This window comes from Heloderma suspectum, chromosome 13 (genome assembly GCF_057233095.1).
Source record: "Heloderma suspectum isolate Gila_16-S chromosome 13, 16-S_ref, whole genome shotgun sequence".
Taxonomy (NCBI): domain Eukaryota; kingdom Metazoa; phylum Chordata; class Lepidosauria; order Squamata; family Helodermatidae; genus Heloderma; species Heloderma suspectum.
In genome coordinates, this window is record NC_139470.1 from 33337662 (window position 1) to 33355415 (window position 17754).

The 17754-nt window shown below is 46.7% G+C and overlaps 1 protein-coding gene across 1 annotated transcript in view; it reads right to left on the reverse strand.

Moving 5' to 3' along the window:
- Window positions 1–428: 428 nt before the first annotated feature.
- LOC146336360 (solute carrier family 2, facilitated glucose transporter member 11-like) overlaps window positions 429–17754 on the reverse strand; it is a 47255-nt gene continuing 29929 nt past the window's right edge. Inside the window, exons 9-11 of the mRNA XM_084820001.1 lie at window positions 16851–16926; window positions 16212–16339; window positions 429–2552 (exon numbers count right to left, since the gene is read on the reverse strand). Coding sequence (XP_084676127.1) covers window positions 2343–2552; window positions 16212–16339; window positions 16851–16926 — 414 coding nt within the window. The 3' untranslated portion in view covers window positions 429–2342. The remainder of the gene's footprint in view (window positions 2553–16211; window positions 16340–16850; window positions 16927–17754) is intronic.

The window sequence follows — 17754 nt, forward strand, 5'->3', positions numbered from 1 at the left end:
CGTAGAATAGTATGTGGGGTGCTTCTTTATTCTTGATGGTTAGCAGGAGCCCATTTTTGGAGTTTGCACACTCCATAAAAGTCTTTGACTTTTCATACAGCATGTTGATTAAAGCTTGAATGCTCAAAAGGTTGTCATTCTTGGAAGACTTACCAGCAGCAGCCACCTCCTTCCTCAGAAGAAGTGGCTGAACAAGAATCTGGCAGACTGGGATTCAGGATGACTCCTCTGTCTTCAACAACCCTGAGGCTCAAATAGGTCTCCAGTGGGAAGATATGGGCCCCCCAGCTAGCTTATCCCATGGCCCAACTACACTGTGAAATACATTACAGCATTCAGCACATATCCTAGTTTTCCTTGCTAGCATTCATTTGAAGGCCAGAACAGCAAGGCTCAGATTCTCATGGTTAAGAAGCAAGCTCAGTCATCTGGAAGACCTTTATTTATTTAACTGATTAAACACCTCATAAAATAAATTTCTCTAGGTGTTTTACAATTTAATAATAATAATATCCCTAGGGAGGTCTTCTATGTCCAGTGCCTTTTCTGGTTACACATAGGGTTGGATGAGAAGTTTGTTTGGCCCATATTTGTATACAAACTTCCTCAATTTGCACCTCCTGAACATATACATGAATTGGCACATTTATGCACTGAAATCCACATTTTTCAAAACTTTGTGATGCAATTCAAACAACTCAAAAATGTGTACACAATACATATATTAAGAAAATGTGTGCACAAAATATGTATATGGGGAAAATACACGGAGGGAGCAATCCTACCGGGATAGCTGGCTGCCTCTGAACTTGGAGGCAACTGCCTATCCAATGCAGGGCAGGAGAAGCGCAGAGGGGATCGTTCCCTCTGTGCTTTAGCCGCCCTGCGTTTGTGGCCAGACAGCCGATTTCTCCACAGGAAGGCGGAGCGGGGGAAGCGGCTGCCAGACTACATGTTGGATGTGTTGTACCAGCATTTCTGCCCCGTTTTCACCGCTCCACACTCCTCTTCCGAGCACCGAGTGTGGAGCCGTTCCAAGCTGCCTGCAAGGCAGCACGGGGTGGGGTGGGGGGAAGGTTGGTTCTCAGGGAACCGATGTATCCTATGGCCATCTCGCCACTGACTAGCGGCCATAGGATTACTCCCTAAAATGCATTATATTAGGAGAAAATCTCTTTCCAAAACACATGTGAAAAGGTGTACTAGTTTTTGAGCAGGCTCCCCTGTACCCTGAATTGGCAATTGATGTGAAAATAGGTCAAAATGAATGTCCATTTTGGAAAACGAGAAACTGAGCAAAATGGACAAATTTGTCCATCCCTAGGCTCCCCCTCCCCCCGGTTTCCCTACTCATCCCCACCACAATCCTTCCATGTTTATTTTTCTGCTATGTTGCCTTCAGGACAAACTATCCCCAGCAAGCATGAAAAGCTACTGGGGCTGTTCACACAACAGCTGAATGTGGGTTGTTGCTGAACTCTGGGTTAGCGTGTTGTCTGAACCTAGGACATTTTCCACAGGGTGGCTTGTTAACTATGCAGTGTGGCTTGTTAACCACCCTGAACAACTCAACAACAAACCATGGGTTCTCACAGTGGCTTATTTGAGAAAAATAAGCCACAGTGCATGGTTAACAAGCTACCCTGCAGAAAATGTCCTGGGTTCAAACAACAAGCAAATCCACGGTTCAACAAACAACCCACACTCAACCACTGAATGTGGATTAGCGTGTTGTGCAAACCCAGTCTCTGTCTCTTCTAAATCATTGCCATTTATATTGCAAAAAGAACTACTTCACTCTCTTCATAAGGAATTTAACTTCATAAGGAATTTGACTTGTAGCGGACAAACGCCTGAGGCTATGAAAGGAGCATAAAAAACTGCTACAAGGAGGATATGCGCACCCTTTCAAGACATGGACTCCTCAAATAAGGGCCAAACTAGATCTGACTACATGCTTAAATGTGTCTTTGTATCTAACATGCAGGTTTTCTGCAAGGCAAATTGTACCAGCTGGATGATAATGGGATAAGAGCAGGCACAGAGAGGGAATATAATTATTTCTTCATCTGCTTTGGTCCTGAGGGAAATCTCTTTTCTGAATCTAGTATTTGCTTGGGGGGGGGGGAATACACCATTGGTGCTATTGCAGAGGAGGAAGTAATTAAATTCCTTTCCATGTCTGCTCTGATCCCATTAATGATTACCTCCCCACACCATTGATGCAGTTTGCATTGGAAGCAAACCCCACATCTTAGATGCAAAGGCACATTTCATGCCTAGCTGAGCCTGAAAGGTCGCTTTCATCCCAGCCCTAGTGACCTTATTTTTGCCTCTGCTGATCATAACTTGGTAGAAAAACTGTGGTCCATGGAAGAATTCTTTTTCAAAGCAGTTAATACGAGCTTCTTCCCCAAACGTATCCTGTTGAGTTCTTCCGTTATGTCTATGACTGACCTCCCCTTTGTCTCTGGAAGGAAGATATAGATGAAAATTCCCATCCCAGTGAGCACAGCCAAAAAGATGAGGAAGCAGAAGTGACTCAGGGCCTCCTAGAGAGAAAAAATGGAGAAAACCCATGAGCTTCTCTGCACTGACATCTAAGAGGGACCCACTGGAACATGTATGCTTTGGTCTGCTCTGGAGAGGTATCAGGAGTAGGCTGTTTCAGAGATTTCTTGGTTGTGGTAATCACGAATCAACAATTTCACTATGTTTTTTCTGCGCAGGCAGATAACACGAGGTTATTTTAACCTCAGTTCACTCTGAGGTCTAGATCTTGCTCTAGATTGCGAACACATGAAAGATCACCCAGACAAACAGGGGTTATGCCCCCCCCGCCTCCTGAAGCAAACATCCACTTTGGCCCTCCTGGTTATCACTGGAGGCTCTGCTTCATCCGTGTCCCATGACTGTTGGAGGGAGGCTTGCCAGGTCCTCGCCCTGAGTCTCCGGGTGGGATGGGAGTGGTGGAAACCTCTGGGTGACAACTCTGCCGGCTGCGGAAGTCCCCCCCGCCACACACATAGGAGGCGGCGGCTTATGCGATGGAGGGGAACAGAGGGAGGACTGCACAAGGCGAGATGCCGTGGTGGCGGCTCCACCACTTCTCTCGGACAGCATCCACAGCGCACACCCTCCTCTCGCCAGCCCAGTTTCGGCGGTGGGGAGGGCCTCCCGGGATTGCTGGGCTGGCCTGGCAGGTATTGTCATGGGACACGGCGGGAAGGAAAGAGAGAGAGAAAGGGGAAAGAAAAGAGGGGGAAAGTGGCGAAAGTAAGGAAAAGAGAAAAAAGGCAAGAGTGGGAGGAAGAAGGGCGGAGACATGACGAGAGAGAACATGGCTGGGAGGAGGCCCAGGAAGGCAACTCTCCAAAGATCGTTTTGAGACACCGCTGTTGTAATACTACTAGTAGTAGTAGTTGTTATTATTGTGATAGAATACACATTGGCATTATTTGCTTGTGTGTGCCAAGTGCTTTTACATGATGGGATAAATGCAGCAATCCTATGTAGGTCTACTTAGAAGTAAGTCTCACTGAATTCTGTGGGACTTACTCCCATGTAAGCATGTGTACATGTGTGAGAAATTGTTTTTTCCCCCTCTCCCCCTTTGCTTTCAGTGTTGGAGAAGCCAGCTCTGCTAGAAATTGCTTTTTCTGTGTTGTTACTCTGGATACATTTGCAGGAGTTGGTGGGTTGGTGGGTTGAATTGTTTAGAAATTTGGGCTTGGAATCCATTTTGTTTTGCTGTATACATTTTGTATACATTTTGTTGTGACATCTGAGTCACATTGTGAATATGTGGTTTTAAAAATCCTTTCTTTCCTTTTGGTGGTGCAAGGTGACACATATTCCTGGCTAAATTCCTCCTGTTTAATGTTTGCTGGGCCACACTTTACTCACTCTCAGCGGTTATTGACTCTTAATTGCCTGCTGCCTCAGTTTGCCTGTGGGGTTTCCTGGTCTCCCATCTCCCTTTAATTTAAATCTTGGAGAAGTGGGCTTGTCTACAGATGCCTTTCCCTGTGTTGTGACATACTCTGAATAAACTGGGGTGGCTTGATTTTAAAGCCACTTTAAAAAAGCCTACTTTCTTTTGGTTCTGTGAAGTTAGTATGCTGTGATTATGTAACCCAAATTTTCTCTCTCTCTCTTGCAGTCATTGACTTTGCCTGCTGCCTCAGGTTGCCTGTGTGTGAAATAGGCTTCTTCCTCTCCCCAGCCCCCTATTGCTTTCAATAAATGGGCTGTGCCACAAATTGCTTTCTCTGTGTTGTTATTCTGGAGAATCATAGAATAGTAGGGTTGGAAGGGGCCTACAAGGCCATCGAGTCCAACCCCCTGCTCAATGCAGGAATTCAAGTCAGAGCATCCCTGACAGATGGCTGTCCAGCCTCGTCTTGAACGCCTCCAGTGCGGGAGAGCCCCCCCCCCCGGTCATTGGTTCCATTGTCGTATTGCTGTAACAGTCAGGAAGTTTTTCCTGATGTTCATCCGGAACCTGGCTTCCTGTCACTTGAGCCCATTATTCCGTGTCCTGCACTCTGGGATGATAGAGAAGAGATCCTGGCCTTCTTCTCTGTGACAGCCTTTCAAGTACTTGAAGAGTGCTATCATATCTCCCCTCAGTCTGCTCTTCTCAAGGCTAAACATGCCCCGTTCTTTCAGTCTCTCTTCATAGGGCTTTGTTTCCAGTCCCCTGATCATCTTTGTTGCCCTCCTCTGAATCCTCTCCAGTTTGTCTGCATCCTTCTTCAAGTGTGGTGCCCAGAACTGGACACAGTACTCCAGATGAGGCCTAACCAGTGCTGAGTAGAGGGGAACTAGTACTTCCTGGGATTTGGAAGCTATGCCTCTATTAATGCAGCCCAAAATAGCATTTGCCTTTTTTGCAGCCACATCCCATTGTTGGCTCATATTCAGCTTGTGATCGACAACAATTCCAAGATCCTTCTCGCTTGTAGTGTGGTTGAGCCACGTATCCCCCATCTTGTAACTGTGCATTTGGTTTCTTCTTCCTAGGTGCAGAACTTGGCATTTCTCCCTATTAAATGTCATTCTGTTGTTTTCTGCCCAGTGCTCCAGTCTATCCAGATCAGTTTGAATTTTGTTTCTGTCTTTCAAAGTATTAGCTATCCCACCCAATTTTGTGTCATCTGCAAATTTGATCAGCATTCCCTGCACCTCCTCCTCCAAGTCATTAATAAAAATGTTGAAGAGCACTGGGCCCAGGACTGAGCCCTGCGGTACCCCGCTTGTTACCTCTCCCCAGTTTGAGAAGGTCCCATTGAGAAGCACTCTTTGAGTCCGATTCTGTAGCCAACTGTGGATCCACCGGATCGTTGTTTCATCTCGCCCACTTTGAGCTAGTTTGCTCATCAGGAGATCATGGGGCACTTTGTCAAAAGCTTTGCTGAAGTCGAGGGATATTTTGTCTACAGCATTCCCACGGTTCACAAGGGAGGTTACTTGATCAAAAAATGAGATCAGATTTGTCTGGCAGGACTTGTTTTTGACAAATCCATGTTGGCTTTGAGGAATCACTGCATTGTTTTCAAGGTGCTTCCAGATGGATTGCTTTATCATCTGCTCCAGAATTTTCCCAGGGATTGATGTCAGACTGACTGGTCTGTAGTTCCCAGGTTCCTCCTTTTTGCCCTTTTTGAAGATAGGGACAACATTAGCCCTCCTCCAGTCATCTGGCACTTCCCCCGTCCTCCATGATTTCTCAAAGAGAATAGACAGCGGTTCTGAGAGTTCTTCTGCCAGTTCCATTATTACTCTAGGATGCAGTTCATCTGTCCCTGGAGATTTGAACTCATTCAAAGTCATGAGGTGTTCCTCATCCTAGAGCCTATCGATCTCAAGCTGCAATCCTGCTCCTTCAGCCTGTACTTTGCCTTTGCCAGGGGGCTCATAGACCCTCTTTTGTGAGAAGACTAAGCCAAAGTAGGAATTGAGCACCTCTGCCTTTTCTTTGTCATCTGTTATCGTTTTGCCATCCTTATTTAATAGCTGAACCACCATTCCTTTCCTCTGCCTTTTCCTGTGCACGTAGCTGAAGAAAGCCTTTTTGTTTCTTTCAGCATCCCTCGCTAACCTCAGCTCGTTCTCAGCTTTAGCCTTCCTGATGCATCCCTGCAATTCTGTGCTACCTGCCTGTACTCTTCCCTTGTTGCTCGGCCTTCTTTCCACTTCCTGTATGTGTCCTTTTTTGTTTTCAGGTCATCCCTAAACTTTTTGTGAAGCCACATTGGCTTCTTCTGTTGTCTTCCACCTTTTTTCTTGTTGGAATTATTTGTAATTGTGCCTTGAGAATTTCCTTTTTTAAAAGCTCCCACCCATCTTGGATTCCTTTTCTTGTTAGCGTCGCTTGCCATGGGACCTTACTGATCATTGTTCTGAGTTTATTAAAATCAGCTTTCCTAAAATCCAGGGTACGCGTTTGACTACCCTTGGCTTTTGCTTCCCTTAGAACCAAGAACTCAAGTGCAACATGGCCGCTTTCCCCCCGAGTTCCTGTACCTGCTACTTTATCCACTAAGTCATCTCTGTTGGTTAGGATCAAGTCAAGGGTAGCCGATCCTCTAGTTCCGTCCTCTACTTTCTGTAGGAGGAAGTTATCTGCCACATAGTTAGGAATTTCTTGGAGGGGCCATGTTTTGCAGAATTTGTCTCCCAACAAATATCGGGGAAATTGAAGTCCCCCATTCCTACTGCATCATGCTTCCTTAAAACATTGGCTATTTGCGTTTCAAAAGTTTCATCCTCATCTTCTCCTTGATTGGGTGGCTGGTAGTAGACTCCGACCATCAGGTTCTTTTTATTCTTTGCTCCATTTATTTTGATCCAGATGCTCTCGATGGGGCTACCAAGCTCATCCTCCTGTATTTCTGTGCAGAGATATGTATTTTTCACATACAGTGCAACCCCACCTCCCTTTCTGTTCCTCCTGTTCTTTTGGAACACGTTATATCCTTCAATTGCTGTATTCCAGTCATGAGAGTCATCCCACCAAGTCTCAGTTACACCTATCAAGTCATAATTTCCTGTATTAAGAGTTCAAGTTCGTTCTGTTTGTTTCCCATAGTCTGGGCATTAGTATATTGACATTGAAGACCATGTGCTTCATAGTCTGGCTTTCTTCCTACATGTGTCTGAAGACTATTATTGGGCGCTATCAGAGCTGTTCTCTCCGTTGTGGTGCATGACCCTACGTCCATTGTTACCCCAACTTTACATCTCCCTTCCCCGTAGGATTCAGTTTAAAGCCCTCCTGATGAAGTTCTTCAGGTTGTGGCCAAACACATTCTTCCCATCCTTTGTGAGGTGCAACCCGTCCCTTGCCAACAGCCCATCTTCCAGGAAGTGTAGCCCGTCGTCCCAGAATCCAAATCTCTCTCGTCGGCACCACCTTCGTAGCCAGTCGTTCACCCAGAGTATTTTATGTTCCCTTTCTATCCCTCTTCTAACTACTGGAAGGGTGGATGAGAAAACTATCTGGGCCCCAAAGTTCTGGAGTTTCCTTCCCAAAGCTTCAAAGTCTGACATGATCTCTTTGTAGCTCCGCTTGGCGGCATCATTTGTTCCCACATTGATGAGAAGAAAGGGATACCTGCCAGTGGGCTTTATGAGTGCAGGCAACCTTTCAGTCACATCTCTAATCCGTCCTCCCAGGAGACAACACACCTGGGGAGTCCACGGGTCTTCACGACATACTTGGGTCTCGATCCCACGCAGCCAGGAGTCTCCCACTACTACCACTCTTCTCTTCTTCTTCTTGTAGGCCTGGGTTTCATCGCCTCTGTTTGACTGACCTTCAGCCTTTTGCTCACTCTCATGCAGGTTCCCCTGTGATTCTTCCTCTGCAGGCTGTCCTCCAGTCTCATCCGCAAGTACCTGGAATCGGTTCCACAGCTCCACTGCTTCCACTGGTGCAGAGTGGCGTCTAGTTCTTCTTCTCCTAACTGTCACGCTTTTCCAAGGAGTATCCTCTACTCCATTTTTCTTCACCTCAGCATTTCCCACTTCTGCCTCATCTTGCTATTGCTCTTCAAGCTTCTGGTCTTCCCTTTGCTGCTGTAGTTCCCCCATTCTGTCCAAGAACTCTTCATGTTCTCTTATTCCCCGGAGGGTCGACAGTCGCCACTGCAGTCCACTTACTTTTTCTTCCAGCAGCGTGATCAACTTGCACTTGTTGCAGGTGTAGGCCATGTTGTTCTCAGGCAAGAAAACAAACATTGCACGCACCTTGCAGGTCACCACCACTGGAGAGTCCTGTCCTTCCATTGTCTCTTTTCCCTTTTTGTGTCTAGCTTTGTGATTGTTCTAGACTAGCCTGTGCCTGCTCCTCTACCCACTAGAGGTTAAAAGCAGAGTCCCACTTGTGTGAAAGTGTGTGCTACAAGACAAATAAATGGAAAAAAGTTAGTTAAAAAAGAAAAAAAATGTTAGGGGCCTCCCCCTTGACCTCCCCTGCCAACTCCTGTTTGCTGTCCCTGTCCGCTCACTCTGGTCGCTCACTGTCTGGGAGCTTGCTTGCTTTTGTAGTCCCTGGAAATGTCTGGGGAGGGGCACAGTGGGTTGAACTGTGTAGTAAAAGGCTTGTGTATAGCAAAATAGGTGCCCTTGGGTCCACCTCCGGTGACCCCCCTGTGACATCACCAGGGGCAGTTCCTAGGTCTTAGGTTTGGGCCCTGAAATCTCAGGGTCTGGGATGTTCCGGACCTGGCAACCCTAGTTGGGGGTCCAGTTGGCTTAGATGTGGGACAGGGCCTTCTCAGTCATGGCACCTGGACTGTGAAACACCCTTCCTAAGGAAATTCATTTGGCCCCTTCTGTTTTGGCTTTTTGGCAAACAGTGAAAACTTTTCTTTTTTTGCCAGGTTTACCTGGAGCCCCTCTGTATCAATGGATGTGGAAGTAGGTAGGAGATTTGGGGCAGCAGACAGGAAGAATAACTCAGAGACACAGACCAGCAAGAGGGAAGACTAGAGAGAACAGCTACCAGGAAGTGTCTCAGCATTAACAGTACCGAAAGGGAGCAGCGGAGAGGGAAGAATTAGATGCACACTTGTTAAATAGATAAATGTATTTTATATAACTCCTGACTGATTCTTAAGTGGTTACAAGTACCACTTGTAACATGGCGGCACTGGTTTAGAAGTAGAACCCAGCTAAAGCAGCGCACAAGAAAAAACAGCAGCAAGAACTTTTTACACCATAGGGCAAGGCCTGGGATGCCCAGCACTGTTAGATTTCACTGCAGCTAATCTAGCCCAGACATGAAAGTGCTGGACAGAAGAATTTGAACTGTATCTAGATCTTGCTTTGGAAGGAGAGGAAGAAAATTGAACGGTAAAACTGCTGTGCTACCTTATGGAGAAGACGGGTGAGAAGGAAGCTGAAACGGGAGATAAATGTGTAGAACCAGTGAGGATCCCCCAAAGAAGGGTACCTATAGCACTGGCAGAACCATTAAAGCAGGAACTGGCTTGCCTACAAGCCAAAGGTATAATTGCTCCAGTAGATATTAGTACACCATGGATCAGCAGCCTGGTTATCGTATAAGTTGTGCATTTGTATTGATCCCAAACCTCTGAACAGAGCACTAAAACACAGCTATTACGCACTACCAACTATCAATGATGTGGTACGTGACTTATCCCAAGCTAAGGTTTTCTCTGTGTTTGATGTAAAAAATGGATTGTGGCACATTTGACCTAGACATGGAGTCAAGCTATCTGACCACTTTCACAACTCCTTTTGGCAGATATCGTTGGCTACACATGCCAATGGGCATTAGCCCCACCCCAGAAGTGTTCCAGCGCAGACTTTTTCAGGAGTTAGAGAATATTCCAGGCCCGAAAATCATCGCCAATGACAACCTAATTGTTGGAGAAGCAGATCCTGAAAGGGAGAGACCGTGACAAAAAAGTTGAGAGTTTTTTTGGAGCAGCGCAGAGAAAGTAACATAATTTCAACACAGATGAAGTCAGGTTACAACTGAAGAACGCGCCTTGTATTAGCCATCTGTTGACAGCAGATGGTCTAAAAGTGGACTCTGGAAAGGTGGAAGCAATTCAGAAGATGCCCAGGCCAATGGATGTGAGGGGACTCCAAAGATCTTTGGGAATGGCAAACTACCTGGCAAAGTTTTGCAAAAGACTCATAGACCAACGTGAGCCACTCCAACACCTGCACACAAGGAGGAGGGGTGGGCATGGCCAGAAAGTCATCAGCAGGCATTTGAAAAGAGTAAGGACACAATAGCCAAGAGCACTGAACTGGGATGTCGCAGTCAAGGTGAGCCGCTCGCGTTACGATGCACCTGAGACAGGGCAAGGAGCTGCCTTGCTACAGAAACAGCAGCCAGTTGCATTCGCCAGTAGAGCACTTTCAGAAACTGAAAGAGGGGATGCACGGATTGAAGAAGAATGGTTGGCTGCACTGCTTCAGAACATAAGAACCTAAGAAGAGCCCTCCTGGATCAGACCAAGGGTCCATCTCGTCCAGCATTCTGTTCACACAGGGGCCAGTTTGGAATGGAGTGCTTCCGCCAACTCACATTGGGCCAGACAGCGCATGTCCGGTTGGATCATAAGCCACTTGAAACCAAGCCAACTCTGGGAAAAAGTGGGAATAGATTTGTTGACATGGCAAGAAAAAGACTATTGCATGACGGTAGACTACTGCTCCAGCTTTTGGGAGATAGACCCTCTGCCCGATAAGGAAACAAAAGAGCTATTTTGTCTGCTATGGAATAGCAGACACTGTATTCTTGGATAATGGGCCACAATTTGAGTCAGAAGAATTCAGAGCATTCCAGACCTGCACAGTTACAAGATGGAGGATACGTGGCTCAACAACACTACAAGCGAGAAGGATCTTGGAATTGTTGTCGATCACAAGCGGAATATGAGCCAACAATGGGATGTGGTTGCAAAAAGGCAAATGCTGTTTTGGGCTGCATTCATAGAAGCATAGCTTCCAAATCCCGGGAAGTACTAGTTCCCCTCTACTCAGCACTGGGTAGGCCTCTGTGTCGCCCCTGCAGTGGGCATTGAACTCTTAGGTCAGAAGTGCCAAGATAGTGATAAATCAGACTCAAAGGTTTACTTACAAGGAGTACTTTATTGGGTAAATTACAGTACACAGGCGCACCAATGGTTCAGAGGAGCTGTCTGATCCAACCATTGGGTACGCCTGTGTGCTGTAAGTTAGCCAATAAAGTACTCCTTGTAAGTAAACCCTTGAGTCTGATTTATCACTATCTTGGCACTTCTGACCTAGGAGTTCGAAGCCTACGGCTGGGACAACACAGCCTCATCTGGAGTACTGTGTCCAGTTCTGGGCGCCCCACTTTAAGAAGGTGCAGGCAAGCTGGAGAGGGTTCAGAGGAGGGCAACAAAGATGATCAGGGGACTGGAAACAAAGCCCTATGAAGGGAGACTGAAAGAACTGGGCATGTTTAGCCTTGAGAAGAGAAGACTGAGGGGAGATAGGATAGTGCTCTTCAACTCCTTGAAAGGTTGTCACAGAGAGGAAGGCCAGGATCTCTTCTCGATCATCCCAGAGTGCAGGACACGGAAGAATGGGCTCAAGTGACAGGAAGCCAGATTCCAGCTGAACATCAGGAAAAACGTCCTGCCTGTTAGAGCAACACGACAATGGAACCAATTACCTGGGGAGGCGGTGGGCTCTCCCACACTGGAGGCATTCGAGACGAGGCTGGACAGCCATCTGTCAGGGATGCTCTGACCTGGATTCCTGCATTGAGCCAGGGGTTGGACTCGATGGCCTTGTAGACCCCTTCCAACCCTACTATTCTATGATTCTATGACCCAGTGGGAATTTGATCAGCAGACATCCTCACCTGCCCAGAACAATGGGAGAGCTGGATCAGCTGTCAGAATAGCTAAGAGAATTTTGACCAAAGCAAGGAAAGCCAGGGCTGATCCATGGCTCTCTTCACACCTTGGTTTTTTAGCAGGATCGTTCTTCTTGAATCACTGGGTTTTGTGGGAGCTTTAGATGATGCGGCCGCTCTCCTGCTGCTATCTCACAACCTCCCCTCCCTCTTTCTGTGTTATCTGAGAATGGGGAAAATCTGGCATTTTCTGTGCTTGCGATTGAAATCGCCATTTCCCCCCTGTGTATTTCCCCTTTAGCACTTTGTCCTGCTTTGTGTGGGCTGTGCTAGGGGGTGTTGCTGGGCGGTGTTGAAAATAACATTGTCATGTCAACAAATTGGGGGGGGGGCAGGTCACTGACCACACTTCCAGTGACCGTTTCTGCCTGTCTCCCATTCCACTACAGGTACTTGAACTGTAAAGTCCTTAACCATCCCAAATGCTTCTCCAAGACCCCCCTGAGCACAGTAATACTTACTTCTGAGTAAACTCATTGGCTGTAAGGCTTTCCTTTCCTGAGGTAAGTGCCACTGAAATCTGTGTGGCTTGCTTCTGAGTAGGCATGCATAGGTGTGCATTGTAAGTCTACTTAGAGTTTCAGTCTTAAGGTCTCCCATCCCCTTCAGTGCATGTACTTGGAACTTCCCCTCCCATTGACTTCACTGACTGCTTCTTCTCCTTTTGCTCACCAGATTGATGGGCTTTTTTCCTCCCAGGGTGGATGAGGGAGTCTCCCTTCTCAGCCACACAGGAGAAAGGCTTGAGTTAGGATTTCAATGGGTATTAAAGGTGCCTTTTCTCCTCCCCTGAATAAATTCATCACGCAGAGCTTGGAATGGTCATTTATAATGGTTTCTTTTTTGTGTGTGGAGTTGTTTTAGATAAGGCAACAATGCTGAGGTGGTTTTCCATAGTACTCCCTCCCACCTAGCCAGCCACTATCTCTTCTCGTAGCCCACATTGCAGGGTCGTTGGGAAGCCAGAATAAGGGGAAAGGGCAACAACAGTGCAAGGGGGGAGGCAGCCACTATCTCTTCTCCTAGCACACCTTACAGGGTTGTTGGGTGGCCCGAATAAGGGGGGGAAGCAACAACAGTGCATGGGGGGTGGAACAAGCTAGTTGATGGGAAAACAGAATAAGGGGGGAGAGCAGCCACTGCTGACACAGATAAGGAAGGAGGGGATGCAGGAAGGACTGTAGGCAGGAGGGATGGGTGGAGCATCAATCATGTTACAGGAATCAGCGGGGGGGGAGGGGCCAGCAGCCCCCTTCTGTCCTGATTTTTCCATGCAGCTCCGCCCAGCCGTGAAAAGAAATATAGCAGAGGGAAGCGCTATGAGAGATGCCTGTGTACAGGGCTGATCTAAATCCCGGGAAGGATCAGGAATTGAAAGGAAAGGTTTGCAGTGGGATAAAATGCCAGGTGTGAGGAGAGCCCAAATCTAGCCACCCTGGACCACTGTAACACACCCTCACGAGGGGTGGATGCGAGGCCGGCACAGGGGCTGGTGGGTCGAGGAAGAAAGACTCTGCTACGTATGTGGGGCAGCTTGCTGCAGCCAGAGGGCCACAGCAGACAAACTGAACCGATATTAAGGCAGACCCATTACTACAACAAATCAGAAGGTGAGGAAGTTTGGGTAAAGGCAACAGAGCAACAGAATAGGAGTGGAGGACGGTGGAGATGCAAAGTCAGGTGAGCACGTGCGCCCTCAAAGTGGTGACCCTAGAGGGCCAGGTCTTGAGACGGGATCGAAGGTGTTTGCAGAGCAGTTGCTGACCAGTAGCAGATTCAGAACCAGCAGGTCAGGATGAAGAGAGGCAACTCCGGGAGCCAGAAGATGCCACTCCAGTACTGAGCCCTCAAACTGGAGAGACCTCAAGGGAATGAGAAACTGACCAGTTCATGCTCACCTCAGCCCTGTTCGGATGGCCAAGATGCCAATTATCACCCAGAAAGAATGACTTCTGCTCTAGCAAATCAGATTAAGCCTTGGGCAGGTCGACTGGTACAAAGACCCCCTGCCCCCAAGTTTATGTTTAAACTCAAGGGGGCATATGGGGTCTTTGAAACTGTAAAGCTAATTGTAAACAGACAGACAGACAGACAGATTCATTGTTAAAGTTGTAAAAGGGAAGATATATCAATGTATGTGGAACTGAGTAGAAGATTGGGGAGCAGACAGGAAGAATAACTCAGAGACACGGACCAGCAAGAGGGAAGGCTGGAGAGAACAGCCGTCAGGAAGACTTGGCAGTAACAGGGCGGAGACGGAGCAGGAGGGACCCAGAGAGGGCGAGCGAGGCGCTTGCTCAGCAATGACCCTCATTTTACACAGCTCCTGCTTGAGCCTTGAGTGCCTGCAAGCACCACCTGGGACACCCCCCACGGCCAGTTTTGAGGCCTCTCTCGCAAAATGTTGTGCTGGTGGTTATGCTTTAATAAGTCGGCTTTCAATGCGCTGTGTTCTTACTATTAACTGCATTTGTTTGCTACCTTGGGAGCCCTTCTAAGGGCAAGAGTTGGGGTATATATGCTTTTAAGAATAAATCCAATACATTAAATTACTTGCAAGGGAGCAAGGATCAGTTCTGTCACCTTTTCCACATGAAAAGTGGGGAAGGTGTAAAAGTCAGAATGGAATGGGCCAGAACAGCCCCTTTATTTTTCTTTTAAAATGCCTCAATCAACGGCATGTATTAGAGACACTTGAGAACAATATTTTAGGACTGAAACTCTTGCAATATTATTATCGACCACATAATGCCCAGAACCCATCTGGAACAGACCAGAATGGCCCGGAATGGCAACTCCCAAGCAAGCCAAGCCAGCCAAATTCACTGGTCACACATAATTACATGGGAGGTATGCAAAGAGCCACAAATCTCCGGAGAAACTACATTCCGATAACCGTTATGGGCAATAGTCCATATTGTACAAAGTGGTTTGGAACAGCAACTTCCAAGTGAACCAAATCATCCAAATTCACCAGTCACACATAATTTGTTGGGAGTGATGCACTGAGCCACAAAACTTCCACAGCAACCGCATTTCAGTAGCTGTTCCGGGCAATTATCTGTATTCTGGAAAATGGCCCAGAATGGCAGCTTCCAAGTGAGCCAAATCAACCAAATTAACCAGCCACACATGACTGGATGGGAGGGATGCAATAACCCACAAAACATCCACAGAAACCACATGTTAGTACCCATTCTGGGCAACAGTCCATATTCCAGAGAAAAGGCCTGAAATGGCAACTTCCAAGCAAGCTAAACCAACAAAATTCTCCAGTGTTGGACCGTAATTTCTGTGGAGGTTTTGTGGCTCATTGCATCTCTCCCATGTAGTTATGTGAGTTTGGTTGTTTTGGCTCACTTGGAAGTTGCCATTCTGGGCTATTTTTCTGGAATATAGAGTATTGCCTGGAGTGACTAGTGAAATTTGGTTTCTGTAGACGTTTTATAGCTTATTATATCTATCCCAGCTAGTCATGTGCAACTGGTGAGTTTGGTTGATTTGGCTCTCTTTGAAGTTGCTGTTCCGGGCCATTTTCCAGAATACCAGAGAGCTTTGGCTATTCGGTGGTGTAGAAATGAATGAGTGAATGAATGAATGAATGAATGAGGCCTGTTGCCCGGAACAGGTATCAGAACATGGTTTCTGTGGAAGTTGCGTGGTTCCCTGTATCCCTCCCATGTAGGTATGTGTGACGGGTGAGTTTGGTTGGCTCGGCTTGCTTGGGAGTTGCTCTTCCGGGTGGGTTTAGGGCATTATGAGATTAAAAATAACACAACATTGCAAGGGTTTAGTCCTAAAATATTGTTATCAACGTTGTTGAGTATTCTGAGCTTAGTGTTCTGAGCTACACATAGCCCACCCTGAACCACTCCTGAACTTTTCAGATATTTAATAGGAAAAAAGGGAGCAAAGAGTTTGGGATGAGAGGGAGAAGTATGGCAGGGGGATCTAACATTCCTTTAAAACATAAATCTTTTTCTGAGATTAAAGTATAATGGGGTGATGGAAGAGTCTAAAATGCTGTGTTAAAAATTAGTTCTCTGAAATTAGTTGGAGGGGGAAAGACTCTGAAACATGCTGCTTAAAACACTCATTTCTGTGAAATTAAATACAGACCTCTGCAATGGTGGTGAATGCCCTGAAATAAAATGTTCCTCTAAAACCCTGGACTCTGCACATTCAGGGCAGCATGTTCCTTGCTAGTTTTTACATTTGGAATGTTTCATATTTCTGTTTCAGGCAGCAAAATGGCCACCAACGTGGAAAGAGCACTCACCACAACAAATGGAAAGCCCATCCCAGTCACAAAGAGGCCCACCCAGCTGATGGACCCCGCAATGACGAACGCCGATGGTCTGGCTGACTGGCTGAAAACCTCCATCATGACAGAAAAGATGGCTCCAGCTGGAAAGGACACAACAACAGAAAATAAAGGCCTCCCATTTCTGACCGGAATCTTCCCACCACATTCTTCCAAGAGTGAGTGACCTCGAGTGGTATTTCAGCAGCTTGGAAATGCCGCATCTGCCTGGGTAACCTCAGCGCAGGGATACGCGGAGGCGAGGCAGCCTTCCAGGGTGGGGTCAGGCGAGATGACAGCCTGCTGCGTGCGGCTGCACAAACTTGCTGTTTCTCTCTCCGTGATTATTTTTATCTTGTTTTATTACCTTGTTGTTGTTGTTTTTTAATTGTTATTGAATTATTGAGCTGCCCTGAGAACTCTGTTGTAGGGTGGCCTATAAATACAACAACAGCAACAGCAATAATAATATGGAAATTCCCAGTTTTTATGTTTTAAGTTCAATTTGGTGCATCCCTTCCCCTGTCCTTGTAGCAAAACTCCATCCAGAAGCCACTGCCAGTGGCTGAATCATTCCCTGGCCCAGCCCTCGCCGCCTTATCCCGATTTACTCACATGGGCCAATTCCATAGCAGACAGTGAACAAGAAGATGAGGGTGATGCTGCAGCAAGAAATCCAGGGGAACGGATCCTGGAAGGAAGCACAAGGGAAGAGATAATTGCAGTAATTGTGACACGCTCAGGATCCTTCCAGTGATTACTGGATTGAGATGGCCAGTTTTCCTCACTGTGCTGTGACTTGCTCTCAATGCATAGAGGGATTTCAGTTGAAATGGGTGGCCCCAAACGGTCCACTGTGCAACATTTATTCATTTAACTTATTCATATCCTGCCTCTCTGCCAAAGAAGGGTAGTAAAGGCGGCTACAGCTGATTTTGACACCACCATGATATGGCATTCCCGACTTGTCCGGTGGCCACAGAACCCATCAGAAAATCTAGTTCCATCAGATGCTCCTGTGAATTATTAAAATCAGTTCCCAGGACGTAGCCCAGGTTTGGGGCACCAGGCAGGTTAATCCTAGGCAACCATGTCAAGAAGATGAAGGCAATAGCAGTGAGTGTTTCTGAGATTTAACAGTGTAGATAATACATAGGAACATACTCTAATATCAAATCCCCTCCCATTTAAGAAAAGGGACTTACAAATTCACTCATGCACTGAAAAGCATGGAAATTGCAATTTAAAGCACTCACCTAAACTTCTGTTCTACAGAACCACCACAAATATCACACAGTTCCAAATGTTGTGCTCTGGTCTAGACGGTCCATGGATCCATCTAGCCCAGTATTGTCTATTCCTATTAGCTCTCAAGCAGAGGCATTTCCAAACCTGGTTACCTGATAACCTTTTTGTTAAAAAGCCAACAACCTTGAGGGTTCAAATCTCGGACCAAGTGACCAAATCACAGAATCATAGAATCATAGAACAGTAGGGATGGAAGGGGCCTACAAGGCCA